Source organism: Silurus meridionalis, chromosome 22 (assembly GCF_014805685.1).
Source record: "Silurus meridionalis isolate SWU-2019-XX chromosome 22, ASM1480568v1, whole genome shotgun sequence".
NCBI lineage: Eukaryota > Metazoa > Chordata > Actinopteri > Siluriformes > Siluridae > Silurus > Silurus meridionalis.
In genome coordinates, this window is record NC_060905.1 from 8,312,749 (window position 1) to 8,330,231 (window position 17,483).

Below are 17,483 nucleotides of genomic sequence, written 5' to 3' on the forward strand. Positions count from 1 at the left end.
TTTAATGAACAAACAGAAGCTAGTGACGGCTTCACATCATGTGGTTTTTTTTATAGCTTCCTGGCTTTCCATTGGACGGATTACACACGTGATTCAGAGCTTGGACGACGTGGAAGCATTCCCAAAGTGCTGCTGACACAGCTCGAGTTCCCTCAGGGAACCTTGTATGGCTGGAAAAATCAGGTGTCCCAATACTTTTATAGACCACCACACTTTAACAGAGAGAACCACTCGTCAGAAGAGAGACATTCTTTCCCTGTCCTATAAACGTGCCTAATTTCGAATAGGTTCAAATAGATGCAGCACTTCTGTATCTAAATAACCTTCACGTTACTGCACACAATCAGCGGCATAATAGCTTCAGTGATTCAGAGTTGTATCCTCATAATAAGTGATTGATGGAAGCTTAATTCCATTTTACTGGCCACTAATGATTCTTGTATGACGGATGAAATGGGCTAAGACAACCCTGAAAAGTGACATTGCCTCCGTCAAGTAATGAAAACCATTTACATTCCATTGTGAAACCAATGGGCATGTACCATTTAAATGATTCATGAAATATAAAACACTGGACACGGCTTTTTGTTTTTTTTGGTTGTTTTTTGGTTCTGGGGTACATGCCAGTCACTTTTAATTATGAAGTACTTCTGCGTTTGTTTAGCTGCCTACTTTACTAGTTACACAATTCCTTTTTTCTGAGAAACAGCCAGTACACGCCATCATTTTATTGAGAATTTTGTCTCATTTTACCGAGAACACTTTTTGTTTTTAACAGAAAACAGCACCGAGTCCATAATGCTCATTGCTATTTTTAATACAAGTTGTTTTGGTTCCAGGAAACCAACACTTCAAACCTGTTAGATGGAACAGTGGCCATTAAATATAAAGTTGAATCAGGATTTCTCTGCAGATCTGCTCCTGTATCATATACATGACCTGCGATTTGAGCACATATGATGAATCATTGTCGGGAATGATCCTCGTTTCGTCAATAATGGCACGACAGCAGCTCACGGAGAACGAGCGGATGTGTAGCGCTAGTGGATTTCCACATTGCATTCGCTGTTGCCATATGCTTTTGTTTTGATCCATGTCCGTATTCACAAGTGTTTGTCTTCATTTTAACATGTTTATGCTTTCATTTATGTAATCTCTCTATCCCGTCTTGTCATTGGTCCTTATGTTTTCCCATTCACAGCTGTTCCCATTTCCATGTTCATTAGTTTGTGTTTAAATACCCCTGTGTGTCCGATGTTTCACATGAAGTACACTTGTTTAGTCCGCTGCATTTTACCAAGCTGTTTTGTTCTTTTGTTTCATGTTTCCTGCTTATGCTGTTTGTTACTTGCCTGTTTCATGTTTATGTCTTTGGCTGATGATTTGGATTTGCTTGCCTTTATTATAAGGAAAAGCTTTTTATCTTGCAATTGCATCTACTAGTTCTGAAATGCATTGCATGCATTACAAGGCAGTTTGCTTCAGCTACATGTATACTCTCATATGCAGTTACTTTATGCAGGTGTTCCAAAAGTGATCCAATAAAATTGATAATGTTTGGTAAGTTACTGTAATTCAAGATCTGAGCAACAGAAAATTCATTTCAATGAGACTGATTGCTTGTTTACATGGTTGCTTCTAAGAAAAGACTCTTTAATGGTGCAATTATCATAGGAAAAGACATTTCATTAGTTACTTTTGTTTGTTTTTACCAAATGAATAAAAGTATATAGGCACTTATATAAAAAAATATGCTTTATTTTTTACTTCATAAAGGTGTTTAAGTTCATCATCAGGTAGAAGACTTACAGCCTCAGGTAGTTACTTTATTTATAGCAAGATTTTTATTCATTGCAGTACTCAAAAAGGTCATCTTTATTTCATCAACAAAATCCTGAGAGAAATCTAAATAAGTAAAAGTAATAGGCAGTCATCTTTAAAAAGTTGGTATGCTTAACATAACCTACTCCATCCATGTCAGAACACTAATACAAATCCATTGTTGTAATTCTGTTTTACATTTACAATTTCCATCCTCACGCTGAACCCCATTAATCTATATTTTAGTATCAGGATCTCATGTGTAATTACTACCATTGACTTTCATTATACTCCTCTGCTTTCTCTGCAACTTTTACTTTTTGATTAAACTGATGTTGATTTGGGTTATGAAATTGCAATTCAAGCGATTTTTACATTGAAGCACTCTGTTCGAACATGAGTTGTAACATGCCGATACATCGAGGATGAAATGTACCAGTCAGGCCAAATGCCAAAACTCGTGTTGGAAATATGCACAAGAATGTAAATGTTATAGTGAGCTTAGATTTCAGATGTACCACAGTCAACATTTCTCTGTCACTTAGTGCTAATGAATTACTGAGTAAAAAATTTTTTTTATATATTGTTTTTACAGTATTGAACATTTTTTTGCATAGTTAATGTAATTCTTAGTAAATATTTGATATGTAGTCAGTCGATGGAGTTTTATATGAGTTAGTTTTCTTTTGTCAAAGTTTACACACTCGTTGGAGCATGAAAACACATTTTTCTATGTATTTGTATTTAGTTTTTTTTTTTAAAATGTATTTCTATGAATACCGAATTTCTAGTTTTTTTTTTCAGTTTGTCAAATTAGGCCCAATGTGAACATTTAATGGATCACGTGCCTTTTGCACCGAAAATCATTTACACACAATAGGACTGTACTTTCTAGGAGCGGTGCGTACTGAAGAGCTGCGTATGAGTTGGCTCTGGATAATGAGTGATAAGAGGTTATGTTTTGGTACCTGCATTATTAATGGCAGGACAGAAATTGTTTGAGCTGTGATGAGTTGCATGTGTTATGCAGAGACACTCCGAGTGAGAAAAATGCCTTGTTTTGATTATGGCTGCAGCTTGCGACGCTGTAATGATGGCATTCGAGAACACTAGCCTTCAATTGGAGCCTCTCCAAAATGACTCAAGTAGGTTATATAGTGATTGTGTTGATTTCTTGAGCATGAGTGATTGTAGGTGAAGGGTGGCTTGAAATCCTTTATACTGAATGACAGTTATAGCAGCAGTGAACCTCACAGGAAGTCAGATTTAGAATTATTGGCACCCTTGGTAAAGATAGGGTGTAAAAGAGCTTATTAAAATGTCTAAAATAAGAGAAATCTTTATTTTATTTGAATTTTTATAATCTATGGTTTAGAATCACCAAGTTTTACACAGTTATCTAGTTTCACTTGCACTCACCCTTAGTTAATCATCAACATGTGGATTATACACAAAATAAATAATACAAAAAATATATATCTTTCATTAATCAACTACTGACCTTATCTGTAAACAATATCTACACACCTGATAATGCTTATCCGGTGTCAGGACAATAATTCGTTTTAAACTATATTTAAAAACAGAACCTGCCTGAAGGTGGATGTAAGTAGACAGAGTAAAAATGTACAAGACAGTATGAGGATGACAACAAGATACCCCCTTTATGGTAACAAACTATTCAGAAGAAAGGCTAAAAGCAAACCAAATGTGATTTCCACAAGCTTCTCGCAGTACTTGTCAATTGCTCCTGATGTAAATCAAGGCAGAATTTTGGCCATACTTGCTCTTTTTTTTAAACATTTCATTACTTTGGAAGTATGCTTAGGATCACTGTCCTGCTGAAAGACCCAGTTCCAGCCAAATTTTAACTTTCCAGCTAATGAGGTTTTGCTTCGTTTTTGACGATTTTTAACAAGAATTTTTGCCAATTTCCCAGGAAAACATTTCTACACCATGATACCACCACCCCATGCTTTCAGCTTAAAAGCCTCACCCACAGTGTTCAAACCATTCAATTTTTATTTTAGATGTCCCGAAAAGACTCCCATAAATAGATGTGATCTTTCAAATTGTAGGGTTTTTTTTGTCAAATTTCAGCTCTACATGTGATGGTGACTTACATATTTTGTACCTGATGCTACCAACTATTATACATGTTTCTTTGTTGTTGTCTTGGGGTTAATTTGTATCTTTTGTACATAGAAATGTTTTGTATCTTTCCTGAATGGACTTTGGGCTCAACTAGACATTTCATCATAGACTATATGATGTATTTAGTAAGAGGCTTTATCAGGGTCATAGGTGGACCTTTCAGAAGGACAATGACTAAAAACAATGTAATATTCATACAAAGTGTTTCAAAATTGATGAGGAGTGGCCACAGGAAAATACTTGTTCAGAATTTCCAGCATGTATAAGCAGAGTATTAAACTTTCAGAGAGAGACTGGAAAAAGTTTATATACATTTTATATATTTTTTCTGTTAGAATAAATTTACTTTAATTAAAGATAAAGCTTTTTATATAGTCTGCAGAAGATTAAGCTAATTATGTAAAACTAATTCCTGACCTTTACCTATCGTACCCAATAATTCTGCATCTGAATGTACTGTAATTCATGCTACCTGTGCTACATTTCAAAAGTCTAATATATATATATATATATATATATATATATATATATATATATATATATATATATATATATATATATAATTTTCAAAACCCACCTCGACTCAAGTTTAATATATTCCAAGAACAAAGAAAAATAAATATCAGGATCGATGCAGACTTGCACTTTAATTAGGTGATACCCGTTTCCACATCTGATAGTTTGCCTATTGCAAGATATATGTATGCACCAAATGAGAGCATCTTGTCACTCAGCACTTCTTTTCCTTCCCTTTCCAATTAGCTTGCGTTATAAACATCCAAATATCAGAACTGTTTATTTTGGCAGTGATATCTCCTGCATAGGCAGGACCTATTTTCAGATGTATTAATTGGTAAGGGAGGTGTTTTTCAGTGGTTCATGTATAGCATTCTTCTTACAGTTTTCCTCAGCAAGTCAGAGCTGCTGAACAATTTTTTCCTTCCTCGCTAATGCATCACTTTTAAAAACCCTTAGTGCCCTTTAGCAATGGAGCTCCTGCTTGCAAGATGTACCTCAGGCTCTCTGAATGTTCGTCAGCACCGGGTTTTTTAAGTGGTCTTTGTGGTTGTGCAATGTGCAGACAGGCCTGATTGCCCCTATCTCGCATGTCAGGGGTCTGCTGGGAGAGTGAGTGATCCCTGTCCACCATCATGGCCGCTCCACATGCACGTCACGCCGTCCTTCACATTAAACAGCCCAAAAGTTTCTACTTTTTCCAAGCAAGACATCTAATTGGTATGCTTAATGAATGGGACACTTTTGCTTGTTGAGTGAATCACAAGTAGTCATTGATCTAAATTAAAGCAGACTTTTCTCTCAGCTTTCTGGAGATTGAATTTTAACGCCTGTCACAAACTCGAAGAATTGTTTCAGACACTTGCCTGTGGTTATTTAGACCTTCTCTCACGTGCGACTCTAGAAATGTCTTATATTTTTGTGATATTTTTCCCCCTCCTGTCATAACATTAGCATTCATGATTCTACCTTGCTAAATTAAACATTCACTCAAAATCTGTCACAGCCAGGCCAGCATAAGGATCCTGACATGTTTTGCTGGAATTTTCGCCTGCCGTACAATGTATTCTCTTCATGTGCTGATGAGGTATCACAGCTTGTCAAGTGCCATGCACTCAGGTTCAAAGTGCTGGCTGCCTCTTTGATTTACAGTCAGCTTCTCCACCAGATGGCAACGCACTAGTTTTGCCCATTACATCTGTCAAACGTGTGGGTTATATTCCACCACAACTACAGATAGATGAAAAGCAGATTAGTTCTCTCAGGAGCCCTTTTAGAAGTATTGGAGTTAAAATTTAAACACCAGAACCACATTCAGACTCCAGAAGGCATTGTTGCTCTGGTGAAAAGCTGTTAAGACAGGTTTCTGGGTTTAGTGTGTGGAAAAAGGGTTTATGTACTATTTTTAGTTCAATTCATTTTTATTTGTATAGCGCTTTTAACAATAAACATTGTCTCAAAGCAGCTTTACACAGATAATGTGGTGATAAAAAATGAATATGTTCTTTCTAAGTAAGTTTGTCCCTGATGAGTGAGCCGGTGGCGACTGGCAGGGAAAAAACTTCCCCAGATGGCAAAGGAACAAACCTTGAGACGGAACCAGACTCAAGAGGGAACCATTCTCATCTGGGTTGCACCAAATGTCCATTTATTGCAGATATTATATGACTTCCAGATAAATGTGACTCAGGATAAATTGTGGGGCGCAGCAGACAGTTTTGGTTTTGGCAATTAGGCAATATTTACAAGCCTAATGTTTAACCGGTCAGATTTCAAACAGTCTGTCTTTCGTTTTGAGTTGAAGCATCTTACCGCAGCCTTCTGTTCAATGGGAAATAATAGGCAGCTAATAAAAAGGATTGGAAGATAGGAAGGCAGGGGTTAATTCATCAGCGAAGCCCGGTCGGCCAGGAACGGTCTCCGCTTCACTTCCACCCAGGCTGACTCATGTCAGAACGTTTCCTTTCTGATAATAATCCGGACAAATTGAATCTCGTTGCCCGAGCTCTGCTTATGCATTCCTGTGGTGGGCTTGCAGCGGGATGGCCCATCAGAGAAACAGCACGTAGATGAGAGCAGCGCTGCAGTGCACAAACAAATGGAAAGTGCAGGCTCCATTGAGCACACCTGGCAGAAAAAAAAGGGGAGAAAGAGAGAGGGAGAGTGAGAGACAGACAGAAAGGGGAGGACAGACGCCGTCTGCATGCTACCTGCATATCAACCTCACAGAGATCAGAGGCAGGTAGGAGGCGGATCTCTCCAGACTCTCTCAGCCGACTGCACAGCCGAGAGGCCTGAAGTCAGAACAATATTGCTCATACCGAGTAATGTGACTATGATTATCTTTACTATTCAGTACTGAATATTAAAGAAGGCTCCGGAGGACGCTTTCCTGGTGCGCTGCTCAATATTTCATTTCCTCATAGAATGATGCAGCAGCTTTCCTGCCTTTCTCTCTGTTCTCCTTCATCCCCCAACACCCGCCTCATTCCACCTCTTCATATTTGTGTGCTTGATTTAATCACATTTGAATGAGAATTTTTAGAGCGGTTGTTTGGCATTCGCAGTAGCACCCATAGCCATGGCGTATCGACGCCAAAGCGTCTCAAGAGCAGCACGGGTCATCTTGAATTCCTGCCTCTCCATTTCGCTCAGTATAGCAGAGGCACTTACTGTATCACAGAACAATATAGAAGTCTTTTTCAACAGGCTTCGTGGAATTGGGTGTGTATGGCGCATTCATCAGAATTAATACATGCTTTCATTTCGCAAGAGATTTGTGGGGGGAAAAAAAGCATGTGCAGCACCAACAACTATGATACTCCTGGGCTTCAGTGAGAATGCACACTTTATAAGCACTTTATATAGAATGCGCTATAGGATGCACTTCACCATGGTCTGCTGAGACTGTCGGTGTGGAATCAGAGATGAGAGTTATTGGATTGTTAGAATTACTGAGTTGAGAAGATGTAAGAGATGTTTATAAAATAACTTTTTCTCAAAAGGCTTTCACAGTGGTACTTTAGGTCGAAACAGAACACGGTTTTGCGTGGAAGGTTGCTGATGTGAAGGCTGACATGTAGACTCAAATCCAAGACTTGTAGGAGGTGGTCTGAGTTTTGCTGTGCATTGAGGAATACTAATATCAATTAACAATAATGTGGTAAGTTGTGTTGTGTCGTTCATGCACATTTTTTAATGAATGCAAAAATGAAGTAAAACCAAGCCAGATTCAGAGGGGGCTGCTGGGAACAGTGGTACGGTGGTCCCGCCATACTGACGTTCTAAAATGAGCTCCAAAAATCCATGAATTTTGGACGCAGCCCCTATAGTACCTTAGTGAATTCATCAAGACATTATGTCACTTTAATACAATAATGAGTTTTAAAAATTTGTTATGAAATTTGTTAGTAAAAACATTGTTTAAAATGTTATTCCTAACATTCCTGGACATTCGGTCCCGCTGCGGATTCCGCATATTGCTGTTTGTTAGGTTCCAAACGAGAACCCGCAAATTTTCCGAGCCACAAGTTCCTAACCGCGAATTATCGGGGGTTGACTGTTCTCAAATCCTGTCCGAAAACCAGTGTAATGGAACATTGTGTAACATAACATTACATTTACATTTATGGCATTTGACAGGCACCTTTATCCAGACTTGCAACTGAGCAGCTGAGGGTTAAAGGCCTTCCTGAAGGCGTATGTGATGAAATTCTTCCATCTTATGTCCACCACGACCTTCACCCAGATAAAGCTAAGATAATAGCTTTCTATCACAGGTCAGAAGGGGGAAAATCATGGCTAATGATGATTAGAGTGTCGTTCATTATTACAACATGCTCTTGACATGCTGATTTTATGTGAAGAGCCAGTTTGCTGTTAGAATTTCCACTGCACAAGGCTTTCTGAGTGTGTGTTGCTTTCTGCTGGTGCTGAGGAAGCGAAATACAGAGTCGCTTTATGTTTCAATAAGCATTCAGGCATTTCTTTATACTTTGAACTACTCACTTTTTGAGTGTGGATGCACAGGTAAGTCATTAAGGAGTTGTAAGATACTTGCTTGAATCAGCATGAAGAACAATGAGCTGTAGAGAGAACACGCATTAGAGACAAGAACTGTGGCTAAGCCATGGGCACACATTCTTAACTCGCTCTTCATCTGCATTTTACATTCAGGAGCTTTGAGTGCCAGAAGGGGGAGCAGCTCTCTGCCTAAAATTTTTTAAGCATTTCCATTTTCTGATTAAGAGATAGTACAAGGACGAAGTGTGAGAACAAAAAGCAAATTGTAGGAGGAAAGGGAAAGAACAACAACAACAACAAAAAAATCGTCAGGAAGACTCAAAGACTCAGTGGATACACAGCGGGCCATAAATCTCGCAGAGATTATTTATGATAAACATATTTTGCTTCTGCATCTTTTGTGGAGTTCAGCACGTCCAACAGCATGTGTTTGTCCTAATTACAGAGATTATGATTCTCACAACAGCACGTTGAAGGCAAACGCTTTCGGTGCTGCATTTTGCATTACGGAAAAATGACAGATTTTAGTTTGCGGATTTTTTATTTATTTATTTATTTTGTAGTTTTGTTGTTGATGCTTCAAACTGTGCCAACACTCGATTATAAAGAATGACATCATCTCACTACGTCTGTCTTTTATTCAGTATTTCTAATCTCTAATTCCTCATTCTTAATTTTCTCATGTGTAATTTTAATTTGTCTTAGATGCATCACATCTCTTAAATTTGCTGATTTCTGTTGGGCTTAAACACAATGTTAAAGTGTATCCTTGATAAATGTACTTAACTACTTCAGTTATTTTGACTGCTTAGACCAAAGTGCTCCGAAATAAAAGCAATGTTTCGGGCGAGAGTAAAACAAGGCTGGAAAGCAGACAAAACAAAAAAAGAAACACAACCTCTGGCTTTTTCAGGACTCTTTTTGAAATTCTTTATTGTTTACAAATTCAAGCTTTATTATTCAGTAGACATACTTATTGCTGCACTAAGATACCCGCAGCCCAAAAAAAGTGCTTGCAGCTAGGTTAGAGGTACAAAGCAGTCCATTTCTTTTTTTAATGATCAGTAATGAAAATAATCATTCAAACTATTACATGTAAAACCAGTACAAATGCACATGTATATGACCAATACTAAATAAAGACAAGCACGACTGAGAGGCGACCAAAATCAGGATACATAATCAGGAAAAGCCTGCAAAAATGTGCAAAGATTAAAAAATATATTGTTTATACAATCTTAACCAATGTTCCAAGTGTATCCTTGAGGTTGCAAATAGAATGACAGATAAAATTTTCTGTCTTGGATCATCTTTCAGTGCTTCTTTTTAATCCTGACCTTAGGTTGCTGTATTTATGTGCTTTTTGTCCATGTGGGGTTTCTCAAGGTTCTGTGGTTTCCTCTCACCTCAGAAATCATGAATTAGAAAGGTGACACATGATTTTTTTATGATCATGAACTTTTATAAAGTTTTATACAAAATTAAAGTAAACACACTTGCAGATCAGGCGCCTGTTATATCCTGACCACTGATTTCTATTCCTAAAACTTATAGGAATTCAGGATTTCATAGAATTTTGATGAAAACATTTGTCTTTCAAGTCTTCAGTATTTAATAAGTTTCATAGTTCAAGGTTTATATTTTCACTCATGGGGCCACAAATGGTAGGATAATAAGGAAAGAACTTGTTTACATTATCTATTGGGTTGCCTTCATATTGGAACACCGTATCTGAGAGATATGATTAGACTTAAAACGCATAGACCAGGATTCAGGAGGGGAACGGGGCAGATGTATCTGTTTCCTTTTTGTAAGTGTAGTTCATCCATGGGGTCTTTTGATTCCTAATGCCACAAACATGGTATACAATAATACAAAATGGTATCTGACACACAAAAATAGTGAAAGCTCACCTACAAGGGTGCTTTTCCCTTTTGAAAAATCCTCCACATTGTACCGTGCTGTTCAAGCACTTTAAGGTCTCCTTTTAAAATTAAAGCTTTGTGCCGTGCTTGTAAGGATACCAAAGAAAAACCTTGAAAGTCATCGTCAGTGTGCTCAGGAAGGGTCTGGCATTACTTTCCCGACTTAGTCCTGGATCCTTCTATTGACCTTTCTTCATGATTGAGCCTCTGGATTTAAAGGAAGCATGAGACGAAGTTTCTTTGATGAAAAATGTGTATAGTTTTGCTCAGATCTGGGATCATTAACATTACAACTTAAACAGACTCTTTGAATCACAACCCTTTTTTTTTCCTTTTTCCTTTTCTCAGGTGATGTGGCCCCATACTTCAAAACTGAACCAGGGCCTCCGGAAATCCATCTGGAGGGGAACCGGCTGGTCATGACCTGTCTGGCGGAGGGCAGCTGGCCTTTGGAGTTTAAATGGATCCTTAACAACACAGATATCACTACATTCTCCCCAGAGTACAAGTGAGAGTCTGCCTGTATTTTATAGCTTTCAATAAAAGGGTTTTTTTTTGGTTTGATCAACATTTTCACTTCTGTGGCTGTTTATTTTCTTATAGCATATGACCAAATGTTTGTGGACACCTGACCATTAAATCCATATGTGTTTGTTGAACATAATATTTCAAATGTATTCCCTCTTTGCTGTTAATAATGGCATAACCTCCACTCTTCTTTGAAGGCTTTCCATTAGATTTTAGAGCATGGCTTTGGGAAATTATTCAGCTACAAGATCATTAGTGAGATCAGTCACTTATGTTGGGTGAGGATGTCTGAAGTGCAGTTAGTGTTCCTGTTCATCCCAAAGGTGTTCAGTGGGGTTGAGGTCAGGGCTCTGTGCAGGACACTCGAGTTCTTTTCAAACCATGACACCAAAAATCTTGCTCTGTGCACAGGGACACTGTCATGCTGAGTTCCAGTGAAGGGTGATTGAATTGTTGCAGCATCCAGAAGCATGTTATACAATATGTTTGGGAAGAAACACATATGGATGTGACGGTCAACTGTCCACATACTTTTGATCATATAGTTTTTTATTACTCATATTATACTGTACATTTTGTATTGTTCCTTTTAATTGCAATTCAAAAGAAAAAAAAAGTATAATCATATTCAAACTTTTTCAAAACCATTCTAGTGGCCTGTGTAAAAATGTGTTATGGTTCAGCCAGAGAATGCAGAGGGAATTCAAATTAAAACATTTAATTAATCCTTTATGTGGCGGATGACTTGAGCTTATACAATTGTATATTTTATTATTCATACTCTTAAACCTTCAAATTCAAGACTTGTTTTTAATCAGAATTCATTTTTCTAGAATAATGTCATCTCTGGCTTTAGTTGGAGGATGAACCATAGTAGCACTTGCCACTTTTTTAGACAAGGAAAGAAAGTGGGTCTCCTTTTATCCTTTTTCTTTAGAAGAAATTGTGCTGCTGAAGATGACTGGCTCTCTACAGCTAAATGACACATTCAAATGGTTTACCTGAGAGTGCAGTGTGGTCACTTGATCTGTGAGGGTGTTCATTTGTATTGCATGTTTTTTTCTTGTTTTGGTTTTTTTATCCCAGTGACAAACATTCATATGGAAAAGCGGTAATTTAATTGTCTATAGATTTCATTTGCTCTAATTGCCTTTGCTTTTCATATTATCTTCCTTGAACACCAATAGAATGGCACTTTCTAATTAGCACTGGGATTGCTGTTCACTCCACCTGGACACTAGACTCCCTTAGAGAAGAATAAATGCACAGAGGTATTTTAGAGGCATGATGAAGGAATCTGGGAGGAAAGAAGCAACATGCATTTGAAAATACATGCATGCATCCATTCATTGTTTTAACTTGCTCTGGTATCAGGGGAAGTGGCCATTTGGCACACGCTGATATTCGTCATCACACGCAAGAGCCAGGTGGAATTTGTGGAGAGTCTAATGGCATTTTAATGATTTGCTCAGACTAATGCAGAGGCTGGCAAAAATGTCCTGGCTCCAGCCCCAAAAGTAAACCTTTTAACCTTGGTCTCTACATTTTGAGAATGTATTCAAAGTCAAAATCTCATTTAAGTGTGTTAACATGCTGTCAATTATCAAATTGGCATGTTGGCGGGAAATAAAATGGCATGGGGGATTTTTTCTGGACCATATTCAGAACAGCATAGTTTTAAGAACTTTTGGATCAAGCTTTACATACATACATACATACATACATAGATACATACACACACACACACACACACACACACACACACACACACACACACACACACATATATATATATATATATATATATATATATATATATATATATATATATATATATATATATATATATGTGTTTGTGTGTGTATATATATATATATATATATATATATATATATATATATATATATATATATATGATACTGATACTGTGTTTTATATACATACATACATATATATATATATATATATATATATATATATATATATATATATATATATATATATATATATATATATTTGCTAACATCCCGTTTATGGACACTTTACAGACACTGTTTACCTTGGACTATATTCAAGATGTTTTACTTGCTTAGGTGGCACTTGTTTAAGTGTCAGAGGATATGAATCAGACGCAGACCAAGTGAACACATTCGGTACCAAAGCATTTCCCATGACAGCACTGGGGACAGGACTAAAATAAAGAACAAAAATGGATTCCATAGTATACAAAATGTGGCAGCTGTGGCATGTACTGATAATAGAAATATCACAGTGACCCCACTGATACTGTAAAAGTTCTAACGTTCAAGTAACACATGCATTATTTACTAAACGTTATAATAACCTGCTCCTGGGACTTTTCTTATTGTTTGTCTGTTACAGGTATATTATATCCTCTCTGCAGCGCTCAGACATGGGTGTATACCAGTGCGTGGTGAGAAACCGAATGGGTGCTCTGCTACAGAGAAGAGCCGAGATACAAGTGGCATGTAAGTGTTAATGAACCAATCAGTAAAGTGGCTCTCCCCTGATCTCACTTATACTGCACTGTATACATTTTTATTTTACTGTTTTCCAGGCTCACATACTTGATTCTACCCTTGAAATACTATACAATTAACCACTGGGTGAAAAAAAAACATGGGTTAGGTTCTAGTGATGGTATTTATTAAAAAAAAAACATTGACAGACTTTAAAGAGCTGACACCAATACATTTGGTGCTTCCAGTTTCTTTAGGCTGTTAGGATTTTTAAAAAATCACTCTTTTATACTTTTTTAAAGACAGTTCTATCGTTTCTGCAGCATTATCTCAGCAAGTCTTCCTGTCTCCCCTACTGCTATTCTTTGCATTTGCATTTAGTAAATGAACGGTTTTAAACCTCTTAAACCAAAATGCATTGCCTTCCTCCGTAATTCAAGGTACAATGCTCCGAGGCTTTTTATTTTTTAATCCTCCTCATTCTTGACTCTGGTTCAATTTTTTGCTGCAGCCTGCCATGAATATGTGCTTTTGTTTGATTCAGTTCCTCAGTTCTTGTTGCTTAGAATGGAAACCCTAAATTGTTTGACAGTTTACACCTGAGATGGAGGACTGCTCACTCATGGCCTTGTCCTGTGCTATGAACTCATCTTTTATTATAATACGGCTTACATTTTTTATTTTCCAGTGATTATTTGTGATCCTGTTTCAGGAGTATTTGTCAAATCTATTAAAAGCAACATGCAGCTTTAAAAACAGCCCCAAGACCCCTAGTTTGATATCGAAATTCAAACAGATAAGTATATATATTAGCAGTGTCTGTATTAAACTTCTCAGATTATACATTTTTACAAATGTTTGTACACTCCAAGGAAAAAAAAATAGACCAAGCTCGAAATGGCAACGCTTTTAGAGGACAAAACAACAAATAATTGTTTAGAACATTAAAAATAATTAAACAAATACAGTTGTGAGACAACTTGTGCCACCAGAAAACAATATCGTGGAAAAGTTAGGAACCAGGAAAAAAACATATAGTCTTGTACACAAAAGCAAAAGCATTAAAAAGGTACAATTATTTAACGCATATTTTAACAAAACGGAAAATTCGAACACATGCCTGGGTATACTACATTTTGTAAAAGATTTCTTCTGGATGGTTTGCTTTTATTAAAACTTGAGTCAGTATTTGATTACCTTCCATACCTGATGTAGCCCGTAAAAAGCCTGGAAGCTCATAATGGAACCAGGATTAGTAGAACAGGGAAAGATTTACAGTATTGCTTTAATTCTTGCCATTTTGCCATTTGGGTTTTGGCCCATTTTATTTGCCCTGGAGTGTAACACTAATAGCATAGTACATGCCATTTCCTGCAGCTCGTGCCCACATTATATGTGTTTTATTTATCAATAGCACATTTATCAATTTGGGTTTCTAGAACAGATCCAGAAGAGAGGAGTTTTAAGCTTTTATGTGCATTCTGAACAATGCCCATAATCAGGTGCTTTGATATTTTATACTCCAACAGTACAACCATTTCCTGTAACAATTCTGTCTGATGCCACAAAGAAAATATTCCCCTTCTATTTTGTCCAACATCAAGACTGCTGTACACCATCTTTCACTTAAGCACTGTGAGTTATTGTCTTATTGTTAGCCTTCGTATTTTGTCTAAAACGTAATTAAATATAAAAAAAACATAAACGTTATGAATATATTCATCTGGTGATGAACAGTTTTTACAGAGAATGGTAAAAGATAGTAGGTAATGCGTCGTTCAATAGCCTGTTTATATTTCAATAATGTAATGCTTGCAAAATACGTCAAATCATCACGCATTAAGGAGAGAACAAGTTTTTAAGTTGTTCAAGTTGTTCTTAAGTACTTAAGTAGCTTTTCCAGGAATCAGTACTTTACAGAGGTATTTCAATTTCCAAGTCAGTACTTTTTACTGGTCACCAATCAGGGTAGAGCGCGCACTCGGTTTTAAGCTTGTTTTGATTGGCGTTTGGTGGTATCCGTTTAGCACCAACATACAATTCAACATCAGTTAAATAGCAAGCAGGAACATTCTGAGAGGAATAAATGACGGAAGAAACTCCTGACTTTAACTTGCTACAACACTCGTCTTATTTGCACCATTTCTTTTTAAGTAGTTGCAAAAAAGATTTTGGGCTCATGATAATTTTAACAAATATCAATCAGTGTTTGACTCATTAATATCATTCTATTAATAGATTGTTGTGCTGAGAGTAACAGAGTATTTTCTGATAAACTCAGTTGATTAGGTTTTGTAACAAAAATGACAATAGTAACATTATAGTCATAATAAATCTTAGTGCTTCGGATACATTTAAAGGCAGATACTTTTGCACATTTACTCAAGTGGAAGTTTAAATGGAGTACTTTTACTGGAGTAGTATGTTACCTAGTGTATCTCTACTTTAACTTTATCATGATCATCATGTTCTTTTTTTACACACAGTTCAACTTTATACTTGACACTAACCACCCCTCAAATCACAGGTTAAAACCAGGTGTACACAGGGCCCGTGGTAATGGCTGTCTCTTTACAGACATGGGAGACTTTGTGGAGGCTGACCAGCGCAAGACAGTGACCCAGGGCCGGGCAGCTATCTTAAACTCGCCGGATGTCAACTCTTTCCCCCGGCCTCAGGTCACGTGGTTCAGGGACGGCTACAAGATCATTCCCAGCAGCAGAGTGTAAGTGCTTGCTTTGTATGCTTTTAAGACACGCGTGCCCCTCTGGAAAAGTAGGGCAATGTGTTATAAATCCATGTGCAGTACCTGGGAATTTGCTTTCAGTCGTTCTCGCTGGTCATTTATATCAGTTCGCAAACATCTGGCAGAACACAGCAGGGGAAACAAACCTCTGGCTGGAATGAGAACATGTCAGCCAGTGATAAGGAAGACATAGACTGTGTGTCTGTGCATGTGTGTGTGTGTGTGTGTGTGTGTGTGAGTACTACTTGTCAGAGAAGAAGAAGTGCAATTAATGCCTGTTCTCGGCCGTTCTTCAATCTAACTACGGTAGTTCTTCATTGCCTTTTTCTAATTAGCAGCCTGCCCAGACCTAGACAGGCGCGCTTGATCCTCTTCCCCATTATCGCTCAAGTGTCTTTCTCATTCTGGCTCGTTGTGGCAGGGTCCCAAATCACAACCCTGTACACTAGCCAGCCATACCTAATGACTCACCCTTCATAGATAAAGATGGCCCTGTTTAAAAACACTGTTCCATTTCATCAGAGGGCATAACTGAGAAGTGATTAAGGTCGCAATGGCAAATTTCAGACTAGACTCTCGCTGTTAATGAACTCCAGCAGTTTAATTTCTTACGCTCAGTACCAGGCTTCAGTGAAACGGCCATCCTGAAGCGGATTACATATGTTTGTTTCAAAGGTTTTCTGTACAGGTTCCCAAAATAAATGCAGTGTCATTCAATAGGAGAAAACTATTCAACAATTGCAAAAATAAGGGATCAGATCGCATCGATCTTTCAAAGATTTTAAGGCTTCTTCTCTCACTTTACAATATTTCACTATACATTATACAGTAGAAATGTCTTCAAGTACAGTATAATGAAATACATTTGTCAAATTGTCCACTGCAAATGAGCATAATTGCAGTGACACTGATATTAGCATTAAAAGTCAGAGTTTTGAATCCCAATCTGTTGTACAGTGAAGGAGGTAAAATGGTGTCTTGGAAGAAGAATAGCCTTTATATATATACATTACAGCACAGTGAAATTTGTTATTCGCATATCCCAGTTTGCTCAGAAGCTGGGGTCAGAGTGCACGGTCGGCCATGATACGGTGCCCCTGGAGCACAGAGGGTTAAGAGCCTTGTTTAAGGGCCCAAGAGTGGCAGCTTGGCGATACCGGGGCTTGAATCCCCGACCTTCCGATCAGTAACCCAACACCTTAGCCACTGAGCTGCTACTCCCCTACGGCATTTGGCAATGCTCTTATTCAGAGCGACAAACAACTGAGCAGGAGAGGGTTAAGGGCCTTG

The 17,483-nt window shown here is 37.6% G+C and overlaps 1 protein-coding gene across 3 annotated transcripts in view; it reads left to right on the forward strand.

The window, feature by feature from the left end:
* The window catches only part of sdk1a (sidekick cell adhesion molecule 1a), a 235,178-nt gene that overhangs the window by 88,244 nt on the left and 129,451 nt on the right, over window positions 1-17,483 (forward strand). For 2 of the 3 annotated variants that reach the window (XM_046834551.1, XM_046834552.1), the window contains exons 2-4: window positions 10,788-10,947; window positions 13,350-13,456; window positions 16,025-16,172. The exons of the other annotated variant lie outside the window; for it this stretch is intronic. In XM_046834551.1, coding sequence (XP_046690507.1) covers window positions 10,788-10,947; window positions 13,350-13,456; window positions 16,025-16,172 — 415 coding nt within the window. The remainder of the gene's footprint in view (window positions 1-10,787; window positions 10,948-13,349; window positions 13,457-16,024; window positions 16,173-17,483) is intronic. 3 annotated transcript variants of the gene reach the window in all.